Source organism: Cryptomeria japonica, chromosome 1, assembly GCF_030272615.1.
Source record: "Cryptomeria japonica chromosome 1, Sugi_1.0, whole genome shotgun sequence".
In the NCBI taxonomy this organism is placed as follows: Eukaryota; Viridiplantae; Streptophyta; class Pinopsida; order Cupressales; family Cupressaceae; genus Cryptomeria; species Cryptomeria japonica.
In genome coordinates, this window is record NC_081405.1 from 531937571 (window position 1) to 531958710 (window position 21140).

Consider the following 21140-nt stretch of genomic DNA (forward strand, 5'->3'; position numbering starts at 1 on the left):
GGTGCTTCTGTTTCTGCTTCTGCTTCTATAAGTGGCAGTGCCACCGCCACTTCTCATGCTCCTACCACTAGTAGTTGTAGTGGGAATGTTACCATTGGACCTAGGATTCGTAAATCTAGGTTGGATTCCTTCTTTGTGCCTCGCACTACTCCTAGGTCCCAACCGTCGCTTGAGGGCATGGGTTGGAACAAGGAGGTCCATGATGCTGCTAAAATGGCAGTTGGCAGGTTTTGGAGCTACAGCTGTATTCCATTCTTTGTAGCCAGGTGAATGTTTTACTAACTTTTATGTTTGATAACTTTGATTGTTTTAATTTTTATACTTAACTTATCTCATTGTATTTTTATACTTATCTCATTGAGTTTCTTTGCAACAGGTCTCCTTATTGGCAACAAATGGTTGATGCCATTACCATATGCGGGGCGGGGTTCAAAGCCCCTAGTGAGAGTGATTTGAGGGGACCCATTTTGTCTCAAATGGTGGATGATGTGAAAAAGGATTTAGATGAACAACGCCACATATGGAGCACTAAAGGTTGCACCATCATGATTGATGGTTGGACAGATAGGAGAAATAGAACTCTCCTTAATTTTCTTGTTTCTTCCGCAGGTGATTGATTAATTTTAGTTTCATACAGTCTTTAATTTTTATTTTTTTTATCTAATGGTTTATTGAATGATCATTGACCTAGCTTTATTTTTTTATTTCAGGGGCACCCTTTTCATCAAGTCCATTGATGCCTCCGCCCATTGCAAGAATGCCACCTACCTATGTGAGCAGATAGAGGAGGTGATTGAAGATGTGGGTGAGGAGAACGTGGTACAGGTGGTGACCGACAATGCAACAAATTATGTTGTTGCGGGTAAACTTTTGATTACAAACTAATTTTGTTTGCAAATTAATTACTATCTTGTAGTTTGTACCTCCATTAATTACAATTTGCAATGCAACAAATTATGTTGCTGCAGGTAGACTATTGATGGAGAGGCACCCATCTATAGTTTGGACTCCATGTGCTGCTCATTGCATTGACCTCATGTTGGAGGATATTGGAAAAATCCCATGGGTCAAGAGATGTGTAGAAAGGGCAAGAAATGTCTGCAAATTTGTATATAATCATTCATGGGTGTTGGCTCTTATGAGACAATACACAGAGCAGAAGGAGTTAGCTCATCCAAGAATCACAAGATTTGCCACAAACTTCCTCACATTGCAGTCCATTCTTAGGTCTAAGTCTGCCTTGAGACGTATGATTGTTGGTGAGGAGTGGTCTTCCTCATCCTATGCTACTACCCCTGCAGGGATAGAGATGGCAGACTGCATTTTTGATGAGCAAGGCTTTTGGGTCCCTTGTGATGAGATAGTGAAGGTAATTTTTTTATAAATTCTACAATTTAACTTCATGTTTTATAACTTATTATATGTATTCTCTTATTTGCTCATTTTTCTAAATTACACAATAGTTTCAATTTTGCAGTTTGTTAAGCCCTTGGTGGTTTTGTTGCGAGTTGTGGATGGAGATAAGCCCGCAATGGGCTATATATATGAGGGCATGGATAGGGCGAAGGAGGCCATCAGATTCGTCTATCGAGCAGATGAGAGCAAGTATGGTCCCATTTGGGAGATCATTGATAGGAGATGGCATCATCAGCTTCATAGGCCCATCCATGCGGCAGCCTATTATCTGAATCCGGCATTTCGTTTTATCCCTTCTTTCAAGGCTGATGTGGAGGTCCTTAATGGGCTATATGCAATCATGGAGAAGATGGGACCTGCTGGTACTTCTCAGATAGACCTTTTTCGAGAGCTACAGATGTTCTCAGATGCACAAGGGGAGACCTTCTCTCGTCCTGTCGCCAAAGATGGTAGGACAACTATGATGTCAGGTAAAAATAAATTGTTAGGCTTAATTATAGTTTTATTCAATACTATATTGTAACTTGTTAAATGAGTTCATGAGTGAGACTGATTTTATTTATTTTTCTCATTTCAAACTCAGATCATTGGTGGAACTTTTTTGGCCCAGAGACACCAAATATTCAGAAGTTGGCCATTCGCATCTTGAGCCAACCATGCAACGCATCAAGTTGTGAGCACAATTGGAGTATGTTTGAGCACATACACTCCAAGAGGCGCAATAGATTATCTGTGGAGAAGATGAATGATCTCGTCTTTGTTCACTACAACCTCCGCCTGAGAATGAGAAAGAATGCAATAGTTGACATGTCTCCTATCATTCTAGATGAGGTTGATCTTGAAGTAGAGTGGGCCAGTGAGAATCAGACAGCTCCTGGGACTCCTACAGCTGTATTTAGTGATGATGACATTGATTGGATTGACCAGGTAGATATAGAGGCTGAGGCTGTAGCCATGGCAGAGGAGGAGCAGAGAGCACGAGCAGAGACAGGAAATACTGAGACTCAGAGTGACACAGTTGTTCTTGATGTTGGCGAGCATGACACAGCTGTTCCTGATGTTGGTGAGCATGGCATGGTGTCACGGGGAGCGACTATGGCTGCTGAATCATCCAGGACCTACTTTAAACGCCTTCACAGGGGGCCAGGGTGAGAGGGTGCAGTTGCACGGCCCTCTGAGCCATAGGCTTGTACACTTGTAGTTGTATTTAGTATTTACTATTTACCTTTGATATTTGTATGAAACATTTGATGATGATCATATGATGACAAGGATTTTTTATTCCATGAGTTTTGTAATATTGTATACATTTGACAATATTTATATATCTATGTTTGTTATTTTCTTTAGCTACAATTTCCAACATGTTGCAGGCACTTAGAGAGCTAAACGCCCTACAATTCGAGCCAAAGTGATGGGGTTCTTACTCCTAGTTGGATAAGTCGGAGAATCAGATCGAAGGCGAATTCAAGGCATGCAGAAGGGGCGGCTGAAGCTAAGGCCCCCGAGTGCTCGATAATAAATTATCGCCTTTAATGCTCTTCCTTCGCGACCAGAGTGGTGCCCCCCAGTATAATAAAGTATGTGATTGATGTATACTTGTGTATGTAATCAAATGAGCCGAGTTTGATGATGTTTTTGTGTCTTTAAGGTGTATTCAATAAAGGGTGTCTGAAACAAGTTTTAAATCTTTAAAAATCTCTAAATTTCTTGAGTTTTTCACTTTCCCGAGTCCAACCGAGTCTGGAGCCGAGTCTGATGCCAAGTCCCGAGTCTGAGTCCGAGTCCGAGTCGGCCTTGCCGAATCCAAGCCGAGTCTGAGTCCCGTTTCTTTGATATATACAAATCAAGGAATACGATCACAGCAAGATCGTATATGTAAATATCAACATAAGTTTGAACGATCATAAATACAATCATCATTATTGGTATAAGAAAAACCGATAATGCAATAACATGTAGAAGAGCAATTATAATTATCATCAGACAAAGGAATGATAAATGAAGTCTTATCATAGTCTATCGATGAGATAGATGATTGAATGAGAGACTTCACTTATCTCTCATTCAATCATTTATCTTACCGAAGCTATCATGTATCAACAGAGACAACCTTCTGGGTGAATTCTGCTCCAATATATAACCTATCAGCTAACAAGATATGAAATGACTTTGGCTATGACATGTGAGCTTAACATATTTTTAGAGAAATATCAAAATGGTGCTTATTGTCTGAGACAATATATATGTCATCTAGTTACAGACTATGTTAGCCCGAGTTTTCGGGACAGGGATGGCAGGGGACAGGGATGGCAGGGGACAGCAGGACGAGTTTCTGGGAAAGCAAATTATTTTGTCAATTTTAGGGATGCCGGGGGGATGGCAAAGGGGACGGCTATATAGAATATAGGGAAAATTTTAAAATATATAAGGAAATTTGAAATGTTCATATGAAAAATAGATTCAACATGTATATATACATTATATTTGTATGAAAACATGGATAAAGCAGGTTTATGTACATTATAGAAGCTTAACATACCACATTTGTGTTCAAAAATTCATTGTCAATACTCAATATGCATTCATAATTCAAAGTTCATTGTCAAAACACAATATCCATTCATAATTGAAATACATTGTCAATATGCCAACACTTGTTTGCATGTAGTTCATTGTTTCTTTCTACTTGGAGGATATTTTGATAGTTTTCCATTTCTATTATGACCTACAACCGCTTCTTTATACACTACAAAGTTTTGGGTGTTTGTGAAATTCTATACCAAATTGTTATTCATATTTTTGGGTGCTTTTGGCTATGATTCAGAACTGTTTACCTTTCATAATTGTGAAAAGTCCACCATTGCAGAGTCCAGACCTGCAACCACTTTTTTACGCACTATTGAGTTCTAAGTGTTTGTGAAATTCATTACCAGGCTGCTGCTCATTATTTCAAAGTGCTTTTGGAAATGATTCAAACATGTTTACCCATCATATAAGTAAAAATACAGTTTTATAGACCTGTAATAAAATTAAAAAATATTCTTTTTGAGCATTTCAGTCTTTTTTTTAAAATGTGCGGGGAAAATGGGAACGGCTGGCTGTCCCCGGGAAGGTTAGAGGATGGGGGGACGTCCCCTTTGAGAATCACTGTCGTCCCCAAGTTTCCGGGATATTTCCCACAAATTCTGCAATTTTAGGGACAGTGGGGGGATGTCCCCTAGCCGTCCCCAAGTTCCCGAAACGTCCCTGGTACGGGGACGGGGGATTTTAGTGCAGGGACACATCCCCGGGTCACGTAAGTTACAGATGATTACTATGGGCATGATGGCTTTCATGGGATACATTTCTCAATCATATCTTGCTATTATTATATAGTTTCCTCATTATCTTGTGCCTTGGCTTGAGAGTGAGCCTGGTTTGCAGATCTACCTACATCTAGATTGTCAAAATAAACAATGGACGATGGTTCATCAAATTTCTGTATAACACTATAATTATACCCAGTTTTCCACAGCACAAAATTGTCACACATTTATAGAGACATCCGCAACTTAGACAAGAATAATGTCCTACAAATGTGCCAGCTGCATAAAATAATTACAAATGAAAATACTAGAAAATTTGAGCCAATAAATACATTTTTTTAAGAGATAAAATTTAAATGACGATTCCCATTGTGTGCTCTTATTCCAGTTATGACAAAATGCTTGCATTTCAAGAAACTGCATCTTTAAGTCAATTGACAAAATCATATTCAATGAAAATGGGAAAGCTAAACCATTATACAAGTTTAATTACAAAATGATAACATATATTCCAGGTATATAAGAATGTTGATTTCAAAACCTTACAAAATATTGCAAAATCATGCAAATAGCATCCGATACAAAACCAAGCAGTAAAGATGAATAAATGCCTAAGGATCCTGTACATAATACTTTATCGGAAACTGAGCATTAGATGGTTTTTCAAAAATTTAGCTTTTCTTGGAATTTTCTCAAGGAAAGTTAAATGATCAAACTTTTACATTAACAGCTGCCAAAACATGATCATAAATGTCAATTGGCCTCTGAATCCACCTCTCAAAAATCATAGTTCCTGATTTTAGAAGCTGAAACATAGAAAATCTTTCTTGATCCTTGCTGTCAATTCCTATCAAAAAAATCTTGTCCTGCCATGCGGTACCACCAAATGAAACATACTCAAACATTGATGGAAAATGTCCTATTTTCCTCCACACATTTTCTTTCCAATCATATTCCTTCACTCCATTTTGAAAGTAATATAAACCACCAAATCCAGCTACACAATGATCAGGATGCCATCCGCTTATCCACATATTTTTCAATGTTGTCCATAGTCTCTTATTTGTGTCAAATATTTCAATATCACTGTTATAGTGGCTTATCACATAAAACTTGTCATGGTTGAAAAAGCCTTGACATCGAGTTATATTTTGTTGCATCTTGGGAAGAATCTCCCACTTGTCTTTCTCAACATTGTAAAACATTGTATTTTTTCTGCCATCCCTATGATATCCTCCAGCAATATATATGAGTCCATCGTGAGGTGATACTGCACAAGCAAATGCAGAGTGGAACACCGGCATATCAGAACCCTGCTTCCATATAGAAGAAGAAAAATCATAGACCAAAACAACGTGAGTAGGCTTATCCGTATCTTGCTTGTAAAGGCCAAAAAAAACCAGTTTATGGTTGATGGAAACACAACAAGAGTCCGTGTGTTCGAAACGATATCCAGTTGGAAAAGAAGGAGCTGCTTCCCATTTATCATGGACCGGGTCATATATAGTTACCACTTGACTAGGTTTACAATATTGAGTTGAGAAAGGACCTGCTTCCGATTGACCAAGTTTATGATGTGCCCATCCTCCATCCAAACGCTGAATCAAACATATAAGCTCCTCATACCTACCAAATCTTATTCTATCTTGATAAAACGTATGATTGTCAACCATGGCATTCCAGCTTTTGCAAACAGACATAAGCTTGTAATGGGATTTATATGTGACCCTTAACAGTATTTCTCGGACTACTTCTTCTGGGAATTCCTGAAATCACAAGTAAATTATTGATATTCAATTTTTGACAAAAAAAAGTACTGATTTGAAAACTGGTCAAATGTGAAATAGAAGTATCTAAATTTTTAGATTCGCTTGTGAAAATCTGTTCTTACAAATACAAAATATCCAAATGGTTTATAAATTTACAAACAAAATGTTAAAAAAAATAATTTAAAAAACATATTCTCAAGGTACGTGCATATTTATTTAGCACAAAAATTCCAAACAATTCATACTTTCCAAAGATTAGATTGGATACCCAGTAATCTCACATTTATCAATTTAATGACTGCTGCAACTTTATGGTTGTTCAATTCATGGGTTAAAAAATAATTGTTGAGAGAGATTTGAAGCTTGTTGGATCGTTGTTCATTAGCATTCAATCTCAGTTCTCTACGTGGTGAAGTGTTGAGGCGTAAACGCTTGCTGGACTGTTGCTCATTCACTTTCTCTCTCCCTTCCTCCATGTTTCTTGATCTACATTTCTCCATATTTCCAAATCTCCATTCCTCCATTATTCCTCAAAACGTCTGAAACTTCTACATTTCAAAAAAAGAAATTATTAGTTATTATACAACAGCAAATAAAACAATGATTCTTATTCTTAAAGTTGTTTAACTAGCACCTACACTGTTCAAGACAGCAGCGTAAATGTCAATAGGCAAAGCCAATGGGAGGTTATTACAAGACAGTACCAACAACAAAGGCAGTTATATCATATTTTATTGTTAGAAACAAATTATTAATTTGGTGCACAACTAACAAAGGCTCCAAACAATGCAAGTGATGCCAATACCCAGGTACAAAGCCCTGGAAAGAGAATCGATTTTCTTTGGAAAAATCACCAAAACTATCTTCAGAAATAAACTAAACGTCCAACCTACAAATTTATAGTTCAAAATATTGCAATTTGTTAACCAATATTTTCAGTTGACCAGTTAAATGGAAAAAATTGCAGTTTTTTGGAAGAAATATTGGCAGCATGGCAAGTCCTGATTAATCAGAATTTTTTCCAAACTTATACTTCAAGTCCCTTTGTGTTCAAGTTTTTGTGTTCAAGTTTTTCATTAAATTAAGTTGCTAACTCAGAGTACAATACACTAGTTGAGTAACTTAATCTAATATAAGCAGCAATTGACAAAGAGTAAATCGCTGAATATAAGTTATTTCTATTTCCACTAAGAGTTTATACAATATGGAAAAACTTTATAAAAGAAATGTATGTTGTCTACTGTTCTTACATGCTTCAATTCAGCTATTATATAACTTTACATTTGGAAACTAACTCAAAAATAGTACTAAGGGTTGAATGAAATGGGTAGTCAAATAGAAACAAACGTATCATTAAAAAATAACTTTTTGTTTGAATTCTTTAGTTTGGCACCCCTGCATTTTGGGATCATAATTCCCAGCTCATTGCTCAAAATTTAAAGTTTAGATATACATTGGAAAGCTTAGCTTACAAACTAATTAATTCACCTTGAAGCATAACGTAAGTAGGCTCCAAATGCTGTATTACCAAATTCCACAATAGAGGACCCCAAAAGTGCGAAGTACAAAGCATAAAAAATACCAAAAATAATTTTTTGGGAATTTTAGAATTCTATTTGAGACTGCGACTTAGATGTGTAGAGATGTTTTTCAAATAAGTCAGTGTTGTGACCTTTTCACACATCGCCCCATTGCAAATGGGGATCCCCTAAGTTTTTTGCTTTATAGGATTTTGCCTTGGCGTCACAACTACTAATCACCAATTTCGTCTTACGCTGAGGAGTTAGAGTTTTTGAGAGGTCATCCCAAGTCAAATGGGGAAATCATGCTCAGAATTGTGTTTGGACGTCACGGAAGTGCTCAGAAGGCCCGAAGGATGAAAATTGCAATTGCTTTGGGTCAATTCTGACACCTTCCTACTTTTTAGGGATTCTACTTTTTTGCTTTTTTTATTTTTGGCACTTTGGGACCAATCCGGTTAGCAGCTTTTTTGGCCCACTTTTTGCCTTATTGCTTTTTGCCTTTTTTGCTTTTTTCAGCTTTTTTGAAAGTTGACCTAGGATTGGGTCCCTCAAGTCATGGCAACAACATTCCTATCTTTAGAATCAAAAATTTGTGTCTCCAAGTGTAAAAAGCAGGGTGAAACTCTAGACAGGGTTTTGTTCCAAATGCTCCAGACAAACATGAATTGTTGATCAAGAAAATCATCCAAGTGTTCAGGGCAAAAATAGAGAAGACCATATCTCAGGCCAGTTCAAAGTTTCCCATCAATGGAGTTAACCATGTCCAAGAAAATGTCCGACCAATGAGCAAGTCCGCTCAAGGTAGGAATTTCCAACGTCCAAGCCGTCATGAAGTCCGCTCAAGGTAGGAGTTTCCAACGTCCAAGCCGTCGTGAAGTTTGCTTAAGGTAGGAGTTTCCAACGTCCAATCCGTCATGAAGTCCGTTCAAGAGAATGTCCAAGAAAACGTCCAAGCAAGGCTCAACTCCGCCCAACGAAAAAATTCAAAAATTCGTTGTGTTGATACCTGGGAGAATAAAATTTCGAAATTTTGTTGTCAACAAGATTCCCTAAGCAATGAGCAGCTCCGCCCAACTTTGGCTTGCTGATCTCAAAGTCCGCCCATGCAATGGGCAAGCATGGCCTGAAGTTCATAAAGTCCGCCCAAGCAATGGGCAAGTATGGCCTAAAGATCATAAAGTCCACCTTGGAGGAATGAGAGAAATGTCCTGCTAAACATAAGTTCGCCCTCCCAAACAAGGATTGTCCAAGGCAAACTGAACTCTGCCCTAGCATGAAAGGTGAAATGGCAAAGGTATCCTCAAGTCCACCAAGAAAAAGCAAGGTTGGAGAAAGCAATGTCTAAGTTATCCTCAAATCCGTCATGCATAGTGTCCATGCAGCTAGCAAAGAAGATGGCCAAACACTCATAAAGTCTGCCTTGGCAGAAGGTTAAATGACCAACCAGCTGTAACGTCCGCCCTAGCAAAAGGTTGAAATGGCAGGCCAATGATAAAATCCACCACAAAGTGGCTTGCTGATGACAAAATCCACCCAAGGGGATATGGCATAAGAAGTGCCAAGTCCGCCCAGCAGTTGGCTTGCAAATGTTGAAATCGGCCTAAGGATCAAAGCAAATATGGCACAACAATCATGAACTCCGCCAAAGAATGGCTCTTCAAGCACCAAGTCTGCCCAAGCAACATGCACAATGGCCTGACAATGCTAAAGTCCACCCAAGGGGAAATGGCAAGAGAAGTGCCAGGTCCGCCCAACACATGGCTTGCAAATGTTAAAGTCCACCAAGGAAAGACGAAGAAGAATGTCTTGCTAACCATGAAGTCCGTCGTGGCAAGATGACAATGTATTTGGCCACTCAAAGTCAAACCTAGGCATAAAGGAGAATGGCATGGAAAATATGAAGTCCGCCATGGTTTATGGCCAAACAATGATGAAGTCCGTCATGCCATGGCTTAAGGAAAGTGAAGTCAGCCTTGACATGTCCAAGAAAATGTCCAACCAAGGTTGAAGCCTGCCTTGGTAAAAGTGCAATGAACATGATGAACTCCGACCAAGGAGAAAACAAGGGCGATGTCCAAGACAAGTTGAAATCCGCGATGAGGGAGATGTCCAGCCAAAGCTAAACTCCGCCCAACATAAGGCACAACTTGGCCTAGCATATGATCAAAATTTGCCAAGAGGAGACAAAAAAATGACTAAGCATGGAGTTTTCCACAGCAAAAAGAGTAAAATTTTGACGAAGTGTTGAAAAGGAAACATGAAGAATGAAGAAGAATAAGGAGGAAAGGTAAAGAGAAAATGAATAAAATCCTTGTCCAAGGATGGAGTCTATCCTACTTAACACAAGCCAAATTCAAAATTAGAGGCAAATCCACAAGCAAAGTTTGTCTGAGCATATAGATGACCAAAATCTTGGCTAAAGTTGAAAGGTCCACAAGAGGGTGTTACAAAATGAAAATGAATAGCCAAAATTTGGCTACTTATGGGAAATACTTCACAGAGAGAATTCCAATTTCCTCCAATGTGGCAAAAACACAGGGGAGTTCTTCTCCAAATTCAAGACACTTGAAAGAACTTCAAGGCATCAATAAAGAAAAGTCCTCAAACTTGGTGAAAATATAGAAAAAAATTCAGACTTCTTGAAGGATTCCATCTCTAGAAGAATTAAAGACAAGCTCTCAATTAGAATCAGATGGTGACAAGAGGAGCATTCCAAACAAATTTCTATACTTGGACAATTTCTTGACACAAATTGGAGGAAATCCAAAGGAATAACATCAATCCAATTCAAGCAGGAGGAATTTCAAAGCAATTAGGAAAGAAAAGTTTAATAACTTCAAGTCCAGACATCTGCTCCAAGGGGAGACTTCCAAACCTCAAAGATTCAAATGCAAGTGAGAAGAAGAGATCAAAATCTCGAAAGGAATCTGAGATCGAAGCTAGGAAGAAGCAAGCACAAAGGACCAAGTCGTCGGCAAGGATAGACATTCTAAGTCAAGCACATGGAGGAAGAACACAGTGACCAAGGAAGGCATCCAACACACTGAGATGGCACCTCTTCATCTTCCAACCAATCGGATTGTCCCAAGTCAACATGTCCAAGTTCAATGAACCTGACTTATCCACAGAGGCTTCTAGAACGCACACTCCCCAATGCAACAACTTTCTGTTTTATTATTGGTTTATATTTAGCAAGACAAGTGTTCCCAAATGTAATTTTCTCATTGGTCGAGAGTTAGTTAGTTGTAACAAACCCTAATTAGGGTTTTATTTTGTAATCTCAGTCATTGATTTGAAATCAATCCTGGCCACTGAATTGTAATTGAAAAGCCTATAAATCGAGCTCACCCCTCATTTTTAAATCATGGGAGCATGTTTTTTTTTGTTTTTTGTTTTATTGGTAATTCGCTGAAGCCTAAATAGCTTTTGACTGGAGCTATGAACCAGTGGGGACACAGTAGGGGGCCCCATCCCCATTACAGATCTTTGAATTATTATTATTATTATGTTTGATTAGATTGACCCCAAGACCTTCCCATCCTATGGAAGGCCAAGAGTCACAACTTAGAGTTCCATTAGATTGACCCCAAGACCTTCCCCATCTTATGGAAGGCCAAGAGTCACAACTTAGAATTCCACTTCAGATGTCCCTATTGAGAATTGAACTTGGGTCTCCATAGTGAGAACCCAGTGTTTTAGCCAGTTAATCTCAACCCCTTGGACAATCATGGGAGCATGTTGTAAAACATGTTAAAATAAGTAAATTGTTGCTTACGACTGCCAAAGTAATAAGTAATGAATTGTTTAAATTGATGGTGATTACTTCCCTTATTTTGGAGTTTGCATGGTTCTTATCCCTCATCATAGTTTAGATTTTATTTCATGTATGTTAGACAAATACAAAATCTGATAAGTCTTGATTTATGGTGAATCTAAATAATTAAAAATTACAAAGAAGATCTACAAATTACAGCAAGTTGAAGAGTTGAACCAGCAAGGGTTCATCACATTTGCATGGATCTTATCCCTCATCATAGTTTAGATTTTATTTCATGTATGTTAGATGAATGCAAGATCTGATAAGTATTGACTTATGGTGAATCTTCGCTCATACTTTTGATGAACAGATGATTTTTTATCATTGTGTAAAGTTAGTCTAAGCTTACTTTGTGGATGCTTAACTTGTTTGGATAAATATTGTTCGATTTGATGGTAGTTGTTCATGACGTGAAAATAATAAGCACATCCCTTGAAGATTGACCTACTTTGTGTAGTTGTCCTAGCGTGGTGAAGCAAAGTGTGGTTATTGGTTTCACCTAGTCAGTAGCGTCTCTTGAATTCTTAGGAATATATTAGAACTTCTAAACCTATATCTCTTTTTCAGTTTTCTTGAAGTCCATGATCCAAGACCTAAATGATAGAACTTCATTGTCTAGACCTTCATTGTGAATTGAACAAGCCAAGCGTAAGTACCCCTTGTATTTCAGCAAACATCACCAAGGAAGCTATCCAACATAAAGTCACTCGTACGCACATATAAACCTTGGAGTCGCGTGGTCTTTCTTGCAATCTTGGCACACGTAGTGATTTTGTTCAAGAGAGGGTAGAGTGTCCTTGACATTTTATTCTAATGTTCGATGAATGATAAAAAGTACACCAATAGTTAGGTAGCCTTATTTAGTAAGGCTCTTTAGGGTTTTTACTTGTAACCTATTTTTGGAGATTCTTTCCAATCCTCTTTCTATTTCTAATTCTACTAGATGTAATTTCGAGTCCCATCAACCTATTTTGATCATTAATGGCTTTAATAATATAACTTCAAATTATCAAGATCTTATGAAGACAGCAAGTAGAGTAGGGAAGAAAATCTATCAAAAAAAACAAGCAAGCAAATTTGCAATAAGTACATTTGTAAAATTAACATGCAGAAAATAGTCAGAGCTAAATGGAGAAACAAAGGCAAACTAGAAAGTCTACATATTGTCCTTTCTAATTCTACTAGATGTAATTTCGAGTCCCATCAACCTATTTTGATCATTAATGGCTTTAATAATATAACTTCAAATTATCAAGGTCTTATGAAGACAGCAAGTAGAGTAGGGAAGAAAATCTATCAAAAAAAACAAGCAAGCAAATTTGTAATAAGTACATTTGTAAAATTAACATGCAGAAAATAGTCAGAGCTAAATGGAGAAACAAAGGCAAACTAGAAAGTCTACATATTGTCCTCTCCTAGCTACTAGCTACTACATTTGGAGGAGCTAAAGGGTTCAGTAAATTGAAAAATTCACTAATAGTTCAAAAAGAAAAACTTGGATCTACTTTATGCAATCCTCTTGAAACATCATTTAGTGTATTTGTCACCATGTTCTTACCAAAAACTGTGATATTTCTGCTGCTATCATTGCAAAAAACAGAATGATAATCAGATTTCTAGTTGAGACAAATACCTAAATTGGTTGTGAAAGTGGAAATCAAACTTATCTCAGATATGATTATTTGAGCAGTATTAATATACATCTCAAACTTACTATTTTACACATATATTGTACTACGAAAAAACTGCATACATTGAACTCTAGGAGAATGCCTCAAAAACTTGCTAATTAGTACCCTTCTCTGGTCTTCAACACTTGACAAGGATTTACATTAACTCTGGATTAGAATTCATCTAGGCCACCTGTTGGTGTCATTTTTATGCACGTTCAACACAGAATAAAGTACCTAGAACTATCCTATTCTCTCTTGATCAAAATCTTCTATGTGCTAAATAGTTGAACTCTGTGATCACAAAAACGACTCCAAGGTTCCCAAATGCGGACGGATAGTCTCAGTTGGTTCGTTGTAATTTGCTAGTAATCTCAAGGGAAACTTACATAATTGTTGAAGGAGTAAATCAATCTAAGAATTCTACTAATTGCCAACACTTGTAAAAAAAAAATTCGGAATGATTTTGCAATAGGCTCTTTCCAATCCTACTACTAAGACTTGAAAAAAAGGAAAAAGGGTGAGGGTTTAGGAAGATAAATCTAATCTTAAGCTAATCCTATGAACTTTGGAGACAGAAATTGCAAAAGTGGAACCAATTCTTGTTTCACCAAATTCAACACCTACACAAGAACGGTGCAATCTTCTAGGGAATTCAATAGATTTTCATATCACTGATATTCACCAACATATTGAACAGTGATTTTAGTAGTAGAAGTTAAGTTTTCATTTATTGGTTTAGGCCAACTCTGCAAATAATTTAAAATAATCCAATTATAAAAAAATATGAAAACATCCAACTCCACATTAAGCAATTTTATCAAACCTTAATTCAATCTATCAACTTGGAAATTAAATCTATTCTAATGAGAGCTGAGAAACCATGCTAACTTGCAAAAGTGGACAAAGATTCACCAACATATTGAACAATAAATTATGTCTATTACTTATAAAATATAAATACAACAAATTCTCCAAAATCTCTCCCCTTACAAATGAGAGGGAGGAGCCTTAAATAGAAGTACAAAATAAATGAAGGGCTAGGATAAATTTAGGATCAACTGCCAAGATTAAAACATTAAACCCTAATTAGGGCAAGCTACAACAATTATCCAAAACAGACAAATGAGAAATAAACAACTATTAAATCTAGCTTTCTTCTAGAAGTGGACATCCTTTATCTTTGTCTTTGGCGGTAAATTCAATGAACCTAGTCACTATGGAGTTGATCTCTTCCATTGGCACACTTGGCAAAATGTCAATCTTGTATTCCATCAAGTCCATCACATCTTCACATGTGGCAAAAGTGGCTATCCAATCTATTTCCAGTTTTCAAAAACCATCCTTAATGGACAAAAATGAGGATGCCTTGCTAAAATATTACTTCTGGGTTGGATTTGTGGAAATGAAAAAGTTGCTCTGAACTTTGGCCTTTCAGATTCTCTACATCCATGTCCTTGTCTCGGACTACTTTGATTGTTTCATCTTTTCTTCTTCTTTCCTTAGCCTTTCCTTGATGTCCTAGACTTCCTAATCCTTTGTAGCAAGACCTAGATCCACAGTCATCAGCTTGTAATCTTCAGAAGTGATGTCCTCTTTGTTTTGTCAACTTTTGGAATGGCCACCTATATTGAATGAGATCCCATACAAAAAGTCAGACAGCTAAATTTTGGAAATTGTGAAATCATGTCTAATTATGAAATTGCAACTAAAAATCAGACTTGTGAAATTTTGGAAAAAAATCAGACTTAGTGGAACTTTTGAAATTGTGAAGTTAAGTCTGATTGTGAAATTCTCTGCCTCCAAAACTGTAAAAAGAATAAAAAAAAGCAACATTGATCTGGAGTGAAATTTGAAGAATCTGAAATGAAAGTTCTCATACAAGTCTGGGAAAATTCAGAGTAAAAGAAATCTTGAAGTCTGAAAGAAATTGGAATTCTGAAAATCTGCCTTCAATCTTTTTGTAAACCTGAAAATTTTGAAGAAATTCCTTAATTGCTTTGAGGAATTGCTTTCAACTTCATTTCCAAATGTAAAAATTAACCTGAATTCTCCAAGGATTGCCTTGCACCTGCAATTTACTTCAAAATTTTCCTTGAAGCTTGAGAGAAATTCTTTCCTAAGCTTCAACTTTCAACCTTGAAAAACAATTTGTGAGTTGAAAGAATGCCAATGCTCATGTTTTTTTGTTTTAATGTTTTATTTGGAAACGAGTCCAGTCTTATTTTGAGCACCAAGTTGAACCGTCCCTTTCTTTTTTGCTTTAATGAGCTAAAAAAGCGATCTCTTGCTTTCCTCTAAAGTTTCCTCACATACCGAAGTTTATCTTGATTTTGAACTTTCAATACTTAGCCAATCTAAAAAAACTCCTTATGGCAAACTTTATCCATCAACACTGTGCCAAAAATTTCCTTATCCTCTTTGGCGAACTTGCTTCTTATTTGAGGAGTTTTCCAATCCACCACACTTAGCCAAATTTTCTCAACCTCAACTTGGGCAGACTTTGCTCTGGGTTGGGATTTTTTCTTGTTGCATAGAGGGCAGACTTTGCCTTAATTTTTGACTTCCATGCTAAGCATAGGTCGGACTTCGCATCTTTAAAAGGATTTTTCTAATGCTTGAGTGGACTTGGTGATAGAACAAAGACTTTTCCAAGCATAGGGAGGGCGGACTTAGCCTGCAAACAAGGAATTTTCCCTAAGGAAGGGCGGACTTCATGTTTGGACAAGGAATTTCTTCCTTGGAAAGACGGACTTCATGGTTGGCTAAGGAACTTTACTTAATTCCCAAGGCGGACTTCATGTTGAAACAAGGAATTTCTTCCTTTCCCTGGGCAGACTTCATGGTTGGCTAAGGAATTTTCCTTAATTCCCAAGGCGGACTTCATGTTGAAACAAGGAATTTCCTCCTTTCCCTAGGCAGACTTCATGGTTGGCTAAGGAATTTTCCTTAATTCCCAAGGCGGACTTCATGTTGACACAAGGAATTTCTTCCTTTCCCTGGGCGGACTTCAAGGTTGGCTAAGGAATTTTCTTTAATTCCCAAGGCGGACTTCATATCGAAACAAGGAATTTTTGCCTTGGTTGGAGAGCGGACTTTCCATGGAAACAAGGAATTTCTTCCATGTCCAGGCAAACTTCACCTGGAACTAAGGATTCTTGGTCAAAATTCCATACTTAGCCATTTTCTTGTGATCTTCCATTAAAATTCGTTACAACAAACTCTCCTGGCTTGACACCTCTTTTTCCCTAGAAAAGGAACAATCGTAACAAGAAATGAGTGAGCAATCACTAAAAAAAACAGTTAAATGCCTTGACAACACCATGGACAGAACAGACAACAGTACAACCCCTTTGGGAAGTTGATCAATAGCTAGATAGAAAAATAACTAAGTTACTGATTCTTCCCAAAAAGCCCTAGATCCTGATCCAGATTCCCCCCGGGTCCTGGTCCGAGCCTGATTCTCGATGGATTCCTCCTGGGAAGGACCCAGGGGGAATCCACGAGGAACCCAGGCGGACCTGGGCAGACCAAATGGCTATCATTGCAAAAGCTTCTTGGTTATTAATTGCACTTGTCCACTTTGTTTTGTCAGCAAATGGCAAGAATAAGGTCAATAATCTCACTGTACTTCATGCTTTTTACAACTATCAACAATGAAACAAACAATTGAAAGTCACATTGTATATTTCATATTTGTATGGATTGTATCATTGTAATAATCAATAATGGTAGTGATAGTTTATAAATTATATAATTATATTTTATAATTTTGATGTTTATATATAATTAAAATATATGTATGTATGTATGGACATACCCGTACCTAGACCCAAGGAAAAAAAAATTGCCAAATCTGCGAATCCATACCAGATTCTGTATCTGTACCAGAAAACAAAAATTGCCGAATCCATGAATCTGTACCAGAAAAAAGTGTTTTACTTCTGATATACTTATTAAAGTAATGGAGCATGTTAAGGAGTGAGGAGTGTGCACATTCTAGAAGGGTGGTTCTACCACTCAATTCTTCTTTGTGAGAACCATGCTCACAAATTTCTTCCTTAACATGTATAATGCAAGAGTGTCCAGGTTCATGAGCAATGCTTTCGTCACCAAAAACAGTAGTTTGTTATGTTTTCAACTTTATTAAGTATAAGCTTGTTGCTTTGAAGGTTTTGCTAAATATGATGTCTTGAAGTCCTCTACATATATCCCATAGGCTACATACCTACGTGTATTTGTTCTTCAGGTCGCCTACAGGTTGCTACAGACCTACGTGTATTTGTTCTTCAGGTCACCTACAGGTTGCTATGGTGAGCTGCTACAAGTGTGAAATGGGTTGCTATAGTTATTCTCTAGTGTGCTACAGGACAACAGGTGTTCTATAATATACTACAAGTTTCTTGGTGACCGATTTTGATGTTTAGAACCTGCTATTAGTATGTTGGGAACTGTTACAAATGTTATTTAGCCTGCTAGAGACAACTTGATGACATGTTACAGGTCTTTGGAGACAAGTCATAGCTCGGTTAATTGGCATGCTTGCAATTATTTCTCTATCTAGCTACCAATTAACTTCCACAAGGTGTTGCACTGTTGGCTTTTCTGCCCATGGTGCTGTCAAGGCATTTAACCGTTGTATTTTAGTGACTGCTCGCTCATTTCTTTTCACAATTGTTCATTTTCTAGGTTGGCATCATTTATTTCTTTGGTTGGATTGTCTTCTTTGCTAGGGACAATTTGCTGGGCTGCATGATTCATTTTCTTTTTTTGATGTCTATTCTTATATTCTCAATATGGTAGGCTGTTAACTCGGTTGTTGGGACTTCTTTATTGCTGTGGACCACTTGGCATTTCTTTGATGGTTTGGATGATCTCTCTAACTTGCTTGTGATCATCTGCCTGTAATGTCCCCTATTTTTATTCACAAAGGTTAGAACAAATTTAATAAAGGAATATTGAGAATAAATGAATAATTGAAGAATGAGCCCCAAAAAAGCTAAAGTCTTGTGCAAACTATTTTAATTATTCGTTATGACTTAAGTTGGGGCCATTTTTAAGTTATAACATTCTCTCTCCTTGGAGACCATACTTAGGGGTCATTTAATAATTAATACAACTTATAATATTTGCCTAAGTTGCTAATGAGGAATCTTCTAGAGGCATTTGATGGCTTTTTGGGAGTGGCTGGAGTTATCATTTAAAGGGATCGACTTCCTTATGGATTATTATTGATCAATGTTTATTATTTTCACTTGCTCTGCAAATCGACCTTCAGCTATTATTTTTCAGGATGGAACCCCTGGAGAGGAAATATTTCTGGACGAAACCCCAGAAGATTCTCATAGAATCAATACTGCAAATCAGTTCTTTCCCCAGCGATAAGAGGAGTTATTCCAGCATTGAAGGCAACAAATTTATCTACTGGAAATCGCAGGCCAGCTACAGCAGATTGAAGGCAGATTTCTGTGTGTTTTGGGACAGCTTGTATTGAAGGTATTCACAACCAAACTTCTTAAGGTGTAGACTGAATTATTCCAATTTCCAGTCGCAGTGAATTATTGCTACAGAAATCGCTGCATACAAGGATGATCTGAGACGCCAAAAGCAGTCTGAAATATACAGCAATTAATAACTGATATCAGCACTTCAAAATAAATTGATACAAGTATGTAATACTTTTGTTATTTTAATAATAAACTCAGAAAGTATGCATTTCTGCTATTGCATGCACAATCAATTTATGTGGTGTCTATGGTGTATGCAAGGTATTGCAACTACTAATAAAACACCATGGGATGTCCAAAGACTAAAAACATCATGATGTGTTTTTATACAATGGAGGAGCTTTTGGAGGTGGATTTACTGAAGGATGCTTGGATAAGTAGTGATATGCAAAGTATTGGCAATGGCAAAGAAGTAAAGCTGTCAGCAATGCCTATGGCAGACGAGTTGGGATGTACTTAAAAACCGATAAACCAAGTGTAAAAGAAGCTCCAAAATAGAGAGTATGACAAAGGCCAAAGCAAATGGGAGAGCTAGAGAGTGAGTTCATGTGAGGATCAAAATGCAATTTATAACTAAGGCATCCATTTGAAGAATATAAATAGGCCAAATGGTTTGGATTTTGAACATTTGAAAATGGTTCATGACCATGGTCATTAGCCCAATTGTGGTGACAACCTAGGCCACTACCATGATTGTGTTAGTGTCCCAATGAACAAAAACTACAATGAAAGTCAAAAATGGATAGCAATTGAAAAAAGGACTGAAATTGATATCTCAGTGAGGGGATTAGAGCTCAAGAGCAAGCTAAACACATCCTTAAACAAGAAGGGAATGGACACTTAAATGAGTGCTTCATATAGAGTAGAAATTGCTAAGTATGTGGAATCCAACTCTTAAATAAAACATTTAGTTAATAGTTGTGATTCCTATCCATACTAATACTTTGACATCTTATATTTTTATTACTTTTGGCAAATTGCTACAAAGGGGGTAGCTCCCAATATATTAAAATAGAGAAAAAGCATCGCTAAATGATGATAGATAAGTTACACAATCAATTCCTTCAACCTCAAAAGCTGACAAGTAGAAAGAAGATAAGGATGATCAATCATAATTTTTTGAAATGGATAGAAGTCTCTTAGAAAAATGCCTTGCCTCTCTCATACTATTCCAAACAAGTACTCAAATCTATATTGATTTTCAGCTCTTGATGGTCAAAGATCCGGTCACGGGCCCAATAAGTTTTCTTGCAGTTGTAAATTGAGATGGTCTTGTGGGCTTGCAAAATCCATAATGACTACAAGAAATTACTTGCAACCAAATTTCACTAGAATTTTCTCACCAGTTAGATCAACATAATATCCCAAAAAGTCCTCAACCGTACCATGATCATGAATATGGCGACTAGCCAATTGTTGGATGCCAATCACCTCCATAATTGCCACTTCCATCTATATAATCCTTAGATGGAACAATTGACACAACTGTGTTGAAACTTCTTTGTCTCTGTATTCACAAACAACATAAGGAAATTCCACCCACTACACTATCAATGCCACTAAACAAAGGAGCAACTCGCCTTGTATTTATCAAATGAAAGGAGAACTTAGTAGGCCGAATGTCCACCATCAAAGGGAACCTCAACTAGGTCTAAGTCCATTGAGCAAGATGGTCCCTCTTAGTACTACACTGATCTGACACAAGTAACTCCACAGACTGTTTGATGCCATGGTTGGCCAACAAATCTATTGAGCAATTCACTTCTTTAAAAAATATGTCAAACAATAAAATCCTTTAACTAGCAAATCAAGAGATTATCGCCTTAAAATTGTCATACTTTCTAGTTCATAGTACTTCTCTTCTGCACAACATGAATACCTAGCATTGTGTCTCCCTCGATATCAACATTGTCTAGATTTTTCTTTTTGCAAAGTTCTAAACCTTGGTATAATGCATCAAACCCTACCTCATTGTTCAAGTTAATTGAAAGCTGTTTCGAAACAGCCTATAAAAGGCATTCCATTTCATTCCTTATAATTCAGCCACTTCCAATGACCCCAAGATTGCCACACGAGGCCCCACCAAGGACCATTCCTTGGCCTCTTATATTATTAGAATTCCAATTCGGA

General features: G+C 37.2%; 1 protein-coding gene across 10 annotated transcripts in view; it reads right to left on the reverse strand.

Moving 5' to 3' along the window:
- Positions 1-5318: 5318 nt before the first annotated feature.
- LOC131048757 (F-box/kelch-repeat protein SKIP20) overlaps positions 5319-21140 on the reverse strand; it is a 45394-nt gene continuing 29572 nt past the window's right edge. For 8 of the 10 annotated variants that reach the window (XM_057982823.2, XM_057982822.2, XM_057982821.2 and 5 more), the window contains 2 exons: positions 6775-7041; positions 5319-6490 (listed from right to left, as the gene is read on the reverse strand). In XM_057982823.2, coding sequence (XP_057838806.2) covers positions 5435-6490; positions 6775-7017 — 1299 coding nt within the window. In that variant the 5' untranslated portion in view covers positions 7018-7041 and the 3' untranslated portion in view covers positions 5319-5434. Of the gene's footprint in view, positions 6491-6774; positions 7042-14464; positions 15129-21140 lie in introns of those variants that run through there. The other 2 variants (XR_009372260.1, XR_009106510.2) reach the window with 1 other exon arrangement.